Source organism: Pelodiscus sinensis, chromosome 13 (genome assembly GCF_049634645.1).
Source record: "Pelodiscus sinensis isolate JC-2024 chromosome 13, ASM4963464v1, whole genome shotgun sequence".
Classification (NCBI taxonomy): Eukaryota; Metazoa; Chordata; order Testudines; family Trionychidae; genus Pelodiscus; species Pelodiscus sinensis.
In genome coordinates, this window is record NC_134723.1 from 1,909,907 (window position 1) to 1,923,393 (window position 13,487).

The following is a 13,487-nucleotide window of genomic DNA, read 5'->3' on the forward strand; positions in this document are numbered from 1 at the left end:
GGCCCGATGGGGGCTGCGGAGCCTGCCAGCTCCAGGATCCCTGCGTGGCTTGTGGCTGAGGGCTCCCGCTGGGCTCCGGGGCAGCGCTGGGCCAGCTGCAGCACCTGGATTTGCTGATGTGTGCAGTGGGACGCGGGGTGCGTCTCTCAGCACCCGCTGGCCTTTAGCAGGGGTCTCCCTGGCTGGAGGGCTGGGGCCTGGTCTCCCCCCTTGCTGCATGGGCACAGGTCTCTGCTCTGCTCCTGGGCTTCAGCCAAGCATGAGAGAGGGCGGCAGGGGCGGGGCAGTGACCGAAGGCCCCCAGGGGCCCTGTGCAGAGTTAGGGTTCACAGCAGAGCTCTTGGCTAGCAGCTAGTCCAGCCTCATTGGGGCCTGGCCGTGCTCCACACGGGCCACGAGGAGCAGGCAGCTGGCTCCCCTGCCCACCCCTGAGCGGACTTGGGCAATTCAGCACTGTGGGAATCCTGCTTTACCGGCCACTGACGCGGGTGCAGGGGACACGCTCCCAGCTCCTCAGCGCGTGGGCTGAGTGTGGCTCCACGGGCGGACTGGTGCCAGCCCTGCAGCGCGCCGAGAAGGAGCTGGAGGCTGGTGGGGCTAGATGCCGGAGCCAGGATGGGCGGGGCTCTCGGATCTCCGGGGAGCGCGCGGGGCCAGCCGCTTAGAAAACAAGCCTGCATCTCTGTACTGCTGCCTCAGTGCGGGGCTTTCATTCTGGCAACCCCCCACGGAGCTGCCCGGGATCGGCCGCGCGGGGTCAGCAACGCTGCCCTGGGCCAGTTTGCCTGCCAGGCCCTTGAGAACGTTTCGCTCATCTCGGATGAGACCTGGCGCCAGCCAGGCAGGGTGCTGGGAGGCGGATGGCCCAGGCCGTCCTCCTGGGCCCTGAAACCTCCGCTGAAGGCAAACTCCCCTCTGCTGAGTAAAGCCATGGAGACGCGGCAGCCCGCAGCGCCGCACGCCCCTGCAGAAACCCGGCCCGCAGGGGGGCCCCTCCCTGGCAGGCGGACCCAGCGTGCCGGCTTGCACTGCAGGGCCGGGCGCTGGGTTTGCAGCCAGTCCCGCGGGCTGGCAGGGCTGCGGAGGCTGCCGTGGGCCTGGTGGGACCAGCAGCTCCCAGCGCTTGGCTGCTGGAGGGGGAGGTTTTCCAGCAGCGTGGGCAGAGCCCGCGGCAGCAGCAGGGCAGGTGGCGTTGCTGGAGTCAGGCCTGCAGCTGGCACTGCCCGGGAAAGGCCCGGCTGAGCGTAGGAAATGGCCCGTCTCAAACGGCTCTTTGCTCTCCTCAGATACGGACGGCTCTGCCTGCTCTCCGGCCCCGTGCTGCTCCCGCCGCGCTCAGCCGCCTGCCTCCTTTCCAGCAGAGGCGGGAAGGGAAGGGACGCGGGGCCTGCTGGCCGAGGGGCGCCCCGTCAGAACCGACCCCCGAGGTACAGTCGCAGCCCGGGCTCGGGCCGCCTGGCAACAGCAAGCGTGTGGCCCGGCCTGGCGGGGGGGCGGCTGCGCCCATGCTCTGACCCGGTGGGGGAGGGGGGCACAGCGCCCATGCTCTGACCCGGTGGGGGAGGAGGGCACAGCGCCCATGCTCTGACCCGGCCCGGTGGGGGAGGGGGACACAGCGCCCATGCTCTGACCCGGTGGGGGAGGGGGGCACAGAGCCCATGCTCTGACTCGGTGGGGGAGGGGGGCACAGCGCCCATGCTCTGACCCGGCCCGGTGGGGGAGGGGGGCACAGCGCCCATGCTCTGACCCGGTGGGGGGAGGGGGGCACAGCGCCCATGCTCTGACCCGGTGGGGGAGGGGGGCACAGCGCCCATGCTCTGACCCGGTGGGGGGAGGGGGGCACAGCGCCCATGCTCTGACCCGGCCCGGTGGGGGGAGGGGGGCACAGCGCCCATGCTCTGACCCGGTGGGGGAGGGGGGCACAGCGCCCATGCTCTGACCCGGTGGGGGAGGGGGGCACAGCGCCCATGCTCTGACCCGGTGGGGGAGGGGGGCACAGCGCCCATGCTCTGACCCGATGGGGGGAGGGGGGCACAGCGCCCATGCTCTGACCCGATGGGGGGAGGGGGGCACAGCGCCCATGCTCTGACCCAGTGGGGGAGGGGGGCACAGCGCCCATGCTCTGACCCGGCCCGGTGGGGGAGGGGGGCACAGCGCCCATGCTCTGACCCAGTGGGGGAGGAGGGCACAGCGCCCATGCTCTGACCCGGCCCGGTGGGGGAGGGGGGCACAGCGCCCATGCTCTGACCCGGTGGGGGGAGGGGGGCACAGCGCCCATGCTCTGACCCAGTGGGGGAGGGGGGCACAGCGCCCATGCTCTGACCCGGCCCGGTGGGGGAGGGGGGCACAGCGCCCATGCTCTGACCCGGCCCGGTGGGGGAGGGGGGCACCGCGCCCATGCTCTGACCCGGCCCGGTGGGGGAGGGGGGCACCGCGCCCATGCTCTGACCCGGTGGGGGAGGGGGGCACAGCGCCCCTGCTCTGACCTGGCGGGGGGGCTCTGGGAACGGCTGTGCGGATACGCTGGCAGGGGAAGGCAGGAGCCCTGCGGGGAGGGGCTCGGGGGTGAGCCGACCTGCCCGCTGTAAGTGGTCGAGTGGCAGTGAGAGCCGGACCCTGCCGTGACCCCTGGCTGTCGGGGCAGGGAGGCCGGGGGATCTGCTGTCCCCGTGCGTTCCGGCGGGCGTGCTGGACGTCTCGGCGGAGTGGCCGTGTGCAGACAGCCATCGCACGCGCCCCTGCTGCCGCCTGTCACCTTGGGGGTCGGGGGCCAGAGGGACACGGGGAGGGTGTGATGTGGGGGGGGGACTGTCTGCTCTGTGACCCGGGGCCCCTTGCGCTGTGTGATTCTCATTGACTCACCCCATGTGGATTGGCCCAGACACCCAGTCCCAGCCTGGGCAGGTAACGAGGCTCTTGCCAGGGGAGAGACAAAGGGAGGGCGGCGGAGCAGCCACCTGGCTGGGGGCAGGCCTGGGAGCTGGGCATTCTTGGCTGGGATGACATGGAGAGAGCAGGCTGAGCAGAGCGCTGGGAATTGAGGGGCCTGGGCACCCTGCCCCCAGGGCTCTAGAGCTGCCAGCCCCTGACTCCTTATGCCCCCACCGCCTCTGTGCTGGGCTGTACCCGGGGAAGCAATAGCCCCCCTGTTCCACTGGCTGCGGAGTCTCCTCTCGCTGCAGACGGGGTGCGGGTCGGGGTCCCCGCCACGCTGCCACAGAGGGTGATACCCCCCACACGTGTGCATGGCGCTCGTCACAACCAGCAGAGTCGCTGCAGCACGTGGGCTAGCCCAGGGCGCCCAAGCAGGGGGCAGGTACTTGCGTGGCCAGCCTGAGCGCCCCCTGCTGCGGCGGCCAGGTGGCTGTTTTCAGCGATCTATCCCGGGTAGGTCTAGCCAAGCGGGGAACCCCACCTGCAGCTGCTGCCTAGGTGGGCCCTGGCTGTCGTCTGCAGCGGGAGCGCCGGGCCATGGTGGCTGAGCAGGCTGGAGGCGGCTGGAGAGCCCCTGGCGTGGCTGCTCGGTGGAGCGGCGGGCTGCGGGCTGGCGCTGTGCCGCGCTAGTCGGGGAGCTGCGCTGCTGGGCCGGAGCCGAGCGAGGCCAGCTGCATCTGGAATCTGAGACGTGTGGGGCGGGCAGAGACCTCAGGAGGCAGCGAGTCCGGCCCCCTGCCCAGAGCAGGACCCACCCGACTCCATCAGCCCAGCCAGGATTTAAACATCTCCAGGGCTGGAGATCGCACCCCCGCCCTCAGGAGCCCATCCCCCGCTGGCCGGGGCTTAATCCCTTACCAGGGAGAGTGCAAGTGCTCAGCAGCCTCTGCAAACAGCTCCCCCGCGCAGTGCTCCCGAGGCCAGAGGACAGCGCAGGAAAGGGTCTTTCCACGAGTGCCGCTCACCTTTGCATCCATGGCTGGCTTGGCCAGGGTGGCGCTCAAACACGGCCTCCGCAAGGCGGAGCTGCAAGGGTTGAACACTCTCCTAGCTGAAGGGAAAGCGTGGGCCTTACGAGAATACATTGGGGCTCCAAACCGGCGTTGACAAGCCAGGCCGCTCCAAGCTGGCGTAAGACCTGAACCAAACGTCACTGTTTGGGACCCTTCTGTAACCTTAGCTCTGCCCTTCTCCACCTCCCCGTGTGTCCTCCGTGCTGAGGACAGGCCATGCAGGGGACTGATCGTGCCCAGGGGTGCTGTGTGCATCGGCAGGAGTCCTTGCAGAGCTCCCAGGCTTCCCCACGCTGCTCTGTTGTGTTGCAGAGGGGTTCCCTTCTCCCGGGTGAATCCGAGTTTCTCCTGCGCCGGGGCCCTGGGTGGCGCAGCATCTGCCGACAGGATGGACCAGCGCTCGTGGCGTGTTCACGGGAGCCAAACCCCCACGGGACGTTTACGCACATCCTGCCCCCTGCTGGACTCAGCTCTGCCCCCGCGGGGTGGAATCTGTCTCCCCCCGGTGGCTGGAGGCCTGCAGGGCGGAGAGGCTGGATGAGAAGCCGTTGGCGTCGGAGTTGGTGGCTGGGCCCTGTGGCTGATGTCACGGGTGCTGGCTGCTTGTGGATTGGCTAGTTTGTGCAGCCGCTGACGGGGACGGGGCAGCTGCCTTTCTCCCAGACTGTCTGCAGTGAGCCGGTCGCTGGACGGGTTCGCCCCTCTCCCCATGTGAGGGTTAGCCCCGTACAGCCTTTGGTTTCCTGGGGGTGTTAGTGCATGAGCTTGTGGACTGCTTGTGAACTCTGCACCGCCACCGTTGCACTAGTCACTGACCCGCCTGCTCTTGTTGCCACTTCCCAATTGGAGGGTTGCCAGGCCCGCGAAGGGCTGTGGTGCTGGCTGGGGAAGGAGCCGTTGGAAACACCGGTGCGGCTCTGGCCGACACTTTCAGTTGCGACGAGGTTCTGCCACCTCCGGTGTGTGTGAAAAGCTGCGTGTGTCTGAGGGCGCCTGGCTGGGCGCGGAGAGATGGACCGCAGAGCTGAGGCGGGCTGGGAGTGGGATTCCAGCGCAGGTCGGGAGCCCTGCAGACAGGGCCCGTCGAGGGAGCTGTGTCCCTTCGCCGGGCTCTTGACGCTTTGCCTGGCACGTTAGCTGGCTCAGAGAAAACACAGAGCAGCCCGGAAGGCCCGGCCCTGCGGTTGCACGAAGTGCCAGGACCCGCGGTGGGAAGCGGGGGCCGTAGCAGCACAAACACCAGCTCAGCGGCACCAAGTCCGCCGCAGCCCAGCTGTGCAGAGAGTCCATTCCAGGCGGGCAAAGGAATCCAGTTCCGTCCCCTGCCTATCTCCACATGAAGTGCCGGGCGAGAGCCCCCTGCTTGACGCTGGCACAGGTCCTGCTAATGAAACTGTGTGATCTGCGGTGGTCACATGCAAACTATGGCCTGGATAGCCTGTGTCCGTGTGGAATGGGTTCTGCTCATCTTTCCCCACTCCTCAGCCATTGCATTGGTGTTTCTTTGTGCTCCCCCGTAGCACCCGGCAGCTCCAGGGCACCGGGCAGGGGGCAACGCAGAGCAGAGCCTGCCTTGGAGAGCTAGCGAGCCGGCGTGGCGAGGCGGGTCAGAGGGGAGAGAGGGAGCAGCAGGGGAAGGGGTTTCTCTGGAATGTAACCGGTGGGACAGAGCTGGCGGCTGGGCCGCAATGGCCGATGAGCAGTCTGAGGAGGGGTCGGGAGCGGAGACCCGCCACGCCTGGCTGCTGCTGGAGAAGGGGGTGCCCGGAGCAGGGGGCGCGGGGTAGCCGACGGACGGCGTTCTGCGTGGGGGGAGGCTGCAAGAGGCTGTTGCAGCGAGCGAGGCGCACGGCGCGGTTCGGCTGTGCCGACGGACGGGAACAGCAGGTCTCAGAGCTGCTCTGCAGGCTTAGGCACAGCCGGACGAGAGGGCCCGGCGGAGATGGTGCCCGGTTCCGGGCCGGAGCGCCAGGCAGGCTGTGCTGCTGTGCCCGGGGATGGAGAGGGCGGGCCTGCTGGAGGTGAGGTCAGAGCAGGAGCCAGGTCTGGAGCAGAGGGGCCAGGCCGTGAGCGGCCCCAGAGACGGGAGCTGGAGATCCCCGGCTGCCTCAGGATGGGGTGGGCGGGGTAGGGTGCTGCATCTGCGGTGCGGCTCCCTGGGAGACTTTGCACACCTCTTCTCCCCCTTGTTGAGGGGAAGTAGCAGCCGCTCCCGGCTGCAGCTGAGTTTCTGTTAGCAACCGCCCTCCCCCACTGGCTCCTTCTGAAACCGCAAGCAAAGGAGCACCCGGCTTGAGTGTCAAAGGGCCTAGGGGTTTAGAGCCCACGTCCCGGCCTGAGAAGTGCCCTGGGCACTGCAGGGCCTCGCCCATAAAGCCAAGGGATGTAGGTGTCTCCGGCCCGCGTCTCTTTGGAAACGGGCCTTAGACACGGGAGTCGCGGAGGCTTTCCGAAATGGCGCCCATCAGCCTCGCAGCCGGGGGGCCGGTCTGTGGCACCAAGGCAGCTCCCCGGCCCGGCGATCAGGACTGGCCGGCGTTGCCCGGTTACGAAATGGGGCAGCGGAGCCGGTGTGCTGGCCTTGGCGGGGCTGGAAGCAGGCGCCAGTGACGTTAGCAAGGGAAAAGGCCTGTTTGGTTCCTGGCCCGCCGGCCGTAGGCGGATCCCTGACTGTTCCAGGGGCCCAGCCTTGGCTGAGCTGTCCCCAGTCCCCCCCCTGCAGACCCCGCCCCTCAGCGGGGCCCACTTGTCTGGTGTTTGGCCTAAGTTACCCACCCGGAATCATTTCTCTCCAGTTCTGTGGCTCGCCCCTTCCCACGCGTGCAGCCTGTTGCACGTCCCCTCCCGCTAGTGGGTCCTCCGTGTGCGCCCAGGACAAAGCGTGCACGCTCTGCCTGGCAGGGATGGCGTAGCCAAGAAAGAACCAATACAAAGATCCCAGAGGGGGAGCGAGAGCACCGTGTGTCGCCCTGCCTGTGCAGCCGGCTGGCCAGCTGCCTTCTCCGGATTTCAGGGCTAGAGGAGGGGGCGGTGCAGAAACAGCTTGGGGACGGGCTCTGGGCCTGGCTCCCCCCCCCGGGTCTGTTCTGAGCGCTCTGTGGGAGCGGCCCCCAGCCACCCCTCACGCGGCTAATCAGATTCCTCGCCTCCGCGGAGACCTGCCCCTGCGCCGGGGATTCCTTCATGCTCCCTCCCTCGCCAGGCTGGCAGCCCGGCCCCCTCCCCACGCCCGGCACCTCTTGCGGAGCAGTCAGTCGGGGGAGGGGCCTGCTGGCTGGGGGCGCGTGTGACGGCCGCCGGGTGCCAGCCCAACGCCCCCTCTGGAGCCCCGGCGCTATGGGGCCGGTGAGGAGCGAAGGCTCGGTCCGCTGCCCCACGGAGCTCTGGCCCTTCCCCTCTGCGAGCTGCAGGCTCCTCCAGCCGCTTCTCCTCAGCTGGCTTAGCCCTAGGGCAGGGCAGTGGGGCGTTCGGGGACTGGCTGCTGCTCCGCGGGGTTGGCGTGACCGGCGCAGGGCCGCCTGGACGGACTGGCCGGCAGAGCCCTGGGCTTCTCCCAGTTGGGCGAGTCGCCGGCCCCAGCCAGAGGTCAGCCACCCCGCCCCTCACGCTAACGCTGCAGCAGGGCTGAACTTCCCAGCTGCCGGCCGCCCGGAGCCCGCCCCCCCAGCCAGGCCGGGGACTCGGGAGCCCTGAGCCGCGACAGCCCACAGGGGGGTCAGGTGTGTGCAGATGGGCTGGGGCAGGCAGGGGGGGCAAGCTGCTGGAAGGGGAGGGGGGCTGGGCTGCACTGTGCTGCTCACGTTGGCCCCGAAGTCTTTGTGCCAGTCCCCTGGTGCTTCCTGGGGTAGGGTCTGCACCTGTGACCTAACCCCCATCCACCCGCGCACGGTGCTGGGCAGCCTCCTCTCCCACGGACTGCAGGGCTTGAGGGGCTCAGCCCCCGGCCCTGGCAGGAGGCCTTGGGGCACGGGGAGGGCTGGCGTTCCCCTGCTGTGCGCAGCCAAGGAGGGAGCTGGCGACGGGCTCCTTAGGGCTGACGCTTACTCTGGGGGACCTGGACGGAGACTCGAGGAGGGGGGAAGCGTCTCCCACACTCTCCTCCCCCCCCCCGCACACACCTCCCATCCCCCACCGAGCTCCTGCCGCACAAGCCTGCACCCAGAGCCTGGTGCCTGGGCTGCGGGGAGTCACCTGCCACCCAAGGGTCCTGCTCCAGGCTCCTGAGAGCAGCTTTTCACTGCGGAGCCTCCGCCTTGTTCGATAAGTGCAGCAGGGGCCCGTCGGGCAGCGGAGTCCCAGCCAGCCGTGTGCGACGCTGGGGTCAGAGTGACCCGTTCCCACCCCAGACAGGCACCTTGGAGTCGTGGGGGTAGGTCTCTGAGAACAGCCGCTCCCTGTGCCGCGACAGTCCAACCAGCCGCCTGCACGCTGGGAACCCTTAGGAAAGGGGCCGCGACCGAGACCATCACAGTGTCTCTGAATCCCTGGGACGCTCGCAGCCTGAATACTGCGCGCAGGCCTGGTCAGCCGGTCGACCTCAGCATTGGCAAAGGTTCAGAAAGGGCAACAGAAATGAACAGGGGTTTGGAACAGCTGCCGTGTGTGGAGAGATTAATACACCTGGAATGTGTCAGCCTGCAAAAGAGATGACTAAGGGGGATATGAGAGAGGTCTGTACAATCAGGGCTGGTGTGGGGACAGTAAATGAGGAAGTGTTACGTACTCCTTCCCATAGCACGAGAACTGGGGCTTGCAAATGAAATTAATAGGCAACAGGTTGAAAACAACCCAAAGGAAATATTCCTTGACACAATGCATGGCCGACCTGTGGAACTCCTCGCCAGAGGAGGTTGTGAAGACCAGACCTTTAACAGGGTTCTAAGAGAGCTAGAGAAGTTCCTGGAGGGTGGGTCCATCAATGGCTCTTAGCCAGGCTGGGCAGGGAGGGTGTCCGTAACCTCTGTGTGTCAGGGGCTGGGAATGGGGGGCAGGGGAGGGATCACGTGAGGATTCCCTGTTCTGTTCCCTCCCTCTGGGGCACCTGGCGCTGGCTGCTGGCGTCAGACAGGACCCTGGGCTGGACGGACCCTTGGTCTGCCCCCGTCTGGCTGCTCTTCTGTTGTTGGTTGGAGCCATGGGGCAGAGGAGGGAAGGGGGTCTCCTGATCTAGGCACATAAGGGTGGGTGGGGTCCTGGCTGCCAGTCCCAGCTCTGCCTGCGCAGTCCTTGTGCCTCGGTTTCTCCATGTTGCAGAGTGCGGTGCTGCTGGAGCGGGGGGCGTTTGCCGTGTGAGCCCCCTGCGGATGCTGCGCGGGCAGGGGGCAGTGATCGTGGGAAGGAGATGCTGTCCTGGGGGCAGCAGAGCCAGCTGCGTGCCTGAGCCGGCCTCATCCTGCGGCGGGCCGGGCCAGCCGCTAGAGGCTGCTTTGGGGGGCGGCGGGGCGGGGGCTGAAGAGACGGGCGAGGGGGTGGAACGTCGCTGGCTCCCAGCAGCTGGGCATCCTGCATCCGTGTGGGGCTGTGGGGGGGGGTACAGCCCAGAGGTGTTTGGGCAGGGAGGGCGGCACTGCGGAGCCAGGCCCCTCCTCCAGCCTCCTGTGCACTGGGGAAGGAAGAGGGGACAGAGCGGGACAATGGGCTGCAGGGACCTGCCTCCAGCAGCCGGTTCCTGGCCATTTCCTCCCTCTGTGGCGGCTGCAGCAGGGCGGGAGGCAGAGGAAGTTCGCCCCTCGGGGTGTTTGTGACACAGGACTCGGTGGGCCCGGGTGTGGAGCCGGGGGAGCCTGTGCCGCGGGGCCCCCTCTCCTCTCCGTGCTTGGCTGGAGCCAGGGCCCTGTTCGCAGCAGAGCCAGCCTGAGCTGGGGGTGCAGCCAGGCCCCGGCCCGGACTCTTCTGCCATGCTGGGCCGGACAGTCCCATAATCCCCTGTGCCGTGGGGGTCGGCACTTCGTGGGCGTCTGCCGCGAGCCATGGACTGGCCCGAGGCTCCGGTCCCGTGCCGGCACAGGCCAGGTAGGTGGGCAGCGCGGTGGCCCCGTGCCAGGGCGAAGGCCGGCTGAGTGCGGGGGAGGTTTGTTTCGGTGCCAGGAATGACCCAGCACAGGGGGCATCTTGCTCACCAGCAGGGCAGCACGGGGTCTGGGGCAGAGATCCGGCACCTGGCCTGCAGGTCGGGGGCCATGGGGCTGGCTCTGCCCCCCGGCATGGGGGAGGCAGCTGTCTCCCCGCTTTCCCCACAGCATTGGGGGCCCGTCACGTGGCAGCGGGGCCAATTGGGGCTGGCCAGTCGGGACTCGCTGCACACAAACCAGCCCGCTCTTCTGGAGCACGTTCAGCGCTGGGCGGGATGGGCCCCCTGCCTGCAGAGCGCTGAGCCTGGGCCGGAGCGCTGGGGCTAGCGGGCGCGGCAGCTCTGGAGCCTGCACGGAGATCCTGTGAGCGGCACATCTCTGCAGCACAGGAGGGAGCGGCCAGAGGCCAGAGGCCGGGACCCTGCCCCAGGGCGCTGCCGTCAGCCGTGGGCTCCAGCTGCTGTCCCGAGTGGCCTCCGCCGTGGGCGCGCAGGCCAGGCTGGTGCGCAGGCGCTTGTGCTCGCTCTGCCCCACTGATGCTACAGCCCCATGAGCAGCACGTGCAACCGAGGAGAGTGTCCCACCAGGCTGGGAGCTGGCAGCTACGCCCACAGCCCCGCTGCGCCAGGGGAAGATGCTGGGCAGATGGCGGGCGGGGCAGGACACAGAACAGTTTATCCCCAGAGCTAGGAGCCAGGCCGACTCCTGGCGCAGGGGCTGGCTGAGCTGTGTCCCACCCACGGTCGGACCTGCCACAGCTCAGCCAGGCCCAGTCAGCTCCAGTGCTGCCCCAGTGGTGGGTGTTGGTCTGGCTAGTCAGCCTGTTACTCTGCGTGGCGCCGTGCTGCGCGCTGGCTTGGGACACGAGAGTTCGTTACGGTCGAGCCGCTTTGGCTTCTACGTTGCGCTCCCCCGTGTGCGGATACGTGAGGTACCACGCTGGTACCACTGCCGGGGGCACAACATTGCCAGGAGTCTGGTCTGACGTGGCAGCTGGTGAGTGCAGGGCGGATGAGCTGGGGTCTCGTGGCGGGTGCAGGGCGGATGGGCCGGGGTCTGACGTGGCAGCTGGTGGGTGCAGGGCGGATGGGCCGGGGGTCTGACATGGCAGCTGGCGGGTGCAGGGCGGATGGGCCGGGGTCTGACGTGGCAGCTGGCGGGTGCAGGGCGGATGGGCCGGGGGTCTGACATGGCAGCTGGCGGGGGCAGGGCGGATGGGCCGGGGTCTGATGTGGCAGCTGGCGGGTGCAGGGCAGATGGGCCGGGGGTCTGACATGGCAGCTGGCGGGTGCAGGGCGGATGGGCCGGGGTCTGACGTGGCAGCTAGTGGGTGCAGGGTGGATGGGCCGGGGTCTGACGTGGCAGCTGGTGGGTGCAGGGCGGATGGGCCGGGGGTCTGACATGGCAGCTGGCGCGTGCAGGGCGGATGGGCCGGGGTCTGACGTGGCAGCTGGCGGGTGCAGGGCGGATGGGCTGGGGGTCTGACGTGGCAGCTGGTGGGTGCAGGGCGGATGGGCCGGGGGTCTGACGTGGCAGCTGGCGGGTGCAGGGCGGATGGGCCGGGGTCTGACGTGGCAGCTGGCGGGTGCAGGGCGGATGGGCCGGGGTCTGACGTGGCAGCTGGCGGGCGTAGGGCGGATGGGCCGGGGGTCTGACGTGGCAGCTGGTGGGTGCAGGGCGGATGAGCTGGGGTCTCGGGGCGGGTGCAGGGCGGATGGGCCGGGGTCTGACGTGGCAGCTGGTGGGTGCAGGGCGGATGAGCTGGGGTCTCGTGGCGGGTGCAGGGCGGATGGGCCGGGGTCTGACGTGGCAGCTGGTGGGTGCAGGGCGGATGGGCCGGGGGTCTGACGTGGCAGCTGGCGGGCGCAGGGTGGATGGGCTGGGGGTCTGACGTGGCAGCTGGCGGGTGCAGGGCGGATGGGCCGGGGTCTGACGTGGCAGCTGGCGGGTGCAGGGCGGATGGGCCGGGGTCTGATGTGGCAGCTGGCGGGTGCAGGGCAGATGGGCCGGGGGTCTGACATGGCAGCTGGCGGGTGCAGGGCGGATGGGCCGGGGGTCTGACATGGCAGCTGGCGGGTGCAGGGCGGATGGGCCGGGGTCTGATGTGGCAGCTGGCGGGTGCAGGGCAGATGGGCCGGGGGTCTGACATGGCAGCTGGCGGGTGCAGGGCGGATGGGCCGGGGTCTGACGTGGCAGCTAGTGGGTGCAGGGTGGATGGGCCGGGGTCTGACGTGGCAGCTGGTGGGTGCAGGGCGGATGGGCCGGGGGTCTGACATGGCAGCTGGCGCGTGCAGGGCGGATGGGCCGGGGTCTGACGTGGCAGCTGGCGGGTGCAGGGCGGATGGGCTGGGGGTCTGACGTGGCAGCTGGTGGGTGCAGGGCGGATGGGCCGGGGGTCTGACGTGGCAGCTGGCGGGTGCAGGGCGGATGGGCCGGGGTCTGACGTGGCAGCTGGCGGGTGCAGGGCGGATGGGCCGGGGTCTGACGTGGCAGCTGGCGGGCGTAGGGCGGATGGGCCGGGGGTCTGACGTGGCAGCTGGTGGGTGCAGGGCGGATGAGCTGGGGTCTCGTGGCGGGTGCAGGGCGGATGGGCCGGGGTCTGACGTGGCAGCTGGTGGGTGCAGGGCGGATGAGCTGGGGTCTCGTGGCGGGTGCAGGGCGGATGGGCCGGGGTCTGACGTGGCAGCTGGTGGGTGCAGGGCGGATGGGCCGGGGGTCTGACGTGGCAGCTGGCGGGCGCAGGGTGGATGGGCTGGGGGTCTGACGTGGCAGCTGGCGGGTGCAGGGCGGATGGGCCGGGGTCTGACGTGGCAGCTGGCGGGTGCAGGGTGGATGGGCCGGGGTCTGACGTGGCAGCTGGCGGGTGCAGGGTGGATGGGCCGGGGTCTGACGTGGCAGCTGGCGGGTGCAGGGCGGATGGGCCGGGGTCTGACGTGGCAGCTGGCGGGCGCAGGGTGGATGGGCCGGGGTCTGACGTGGCAGCTGGCGGGTGTAGGGTGGATGGGCTGGGGTCTGACCAGAGCTGGCACACGTGGGGTCTGGTCCCGTGGCAGGAGGCAGGTTTCCAGTCCAGCTGCCAGGGATCAGTGGGAGGTGGCTGGTGGGCTGGGGCCTGACTCCTGCAGCTGGAGCGCAGAGATGGGTGGATACGGAGCAGCTGCCATGCTGCGTTCCTGGGCCGTCGCCTGGGCTGTCCCTGGTGCCCAGGCTTGCACTGGTGGCTGGCACTGGGCTCTCCCTGCGTGCCCATGGGGCTGCCTGCTCGGCCAGGGCACGGCGCAGTGCGGGCCAGCATGCTGCAGGCCTTGCTGCTTCCTAGTGCTGCCCGAGCCCTGGGTCTAGCGCTGGGCGGCCTGGCTGAACCCGGCGGGAGTGTGAGCTTTCCCTTCTCCGTGGAGTGCTCCTTTGGGTTCGCCAGCCCCCGGGGGTGGTGACTCTGCTGGCAGCTGAGAGACTGGCACGGGGCCCT

General features: G+C 69.2%; 1 protein-coding gene across 12 annotated transcripts in view; it reads left to right on the forward strand.

The window, feature by feature from the left end:
* The window catches only part of NHSL2 (NHS like 2), an 89,190-nt gene that overhangs the window by 42,088 nt on the left and 33,615 nt on the right, over positions 1-13,487 (forward strand). For 5 of the 12 annotated variants that reach the window (XM_075896590.1, XM_075896591.1, XM_075896592.1 and 2 more), the window contains exon 2: positions 1,287-1,427. The exons of 6 other annotated variants lie outside the window; for them this stretch is intronic. In XM_075896590.1, coding sequence (XP_075752705.1) covers positions 1,287-1,427 — 141 coding nt within the window. Of the gene's footprint in view, positions 1-1,286; positions 1,428-9,557; positions 9,960-13,487 lie in introns of those variants that run through there. One more of the 12 variants, XM_075896598.1, reaches the window with a different exon arrangement.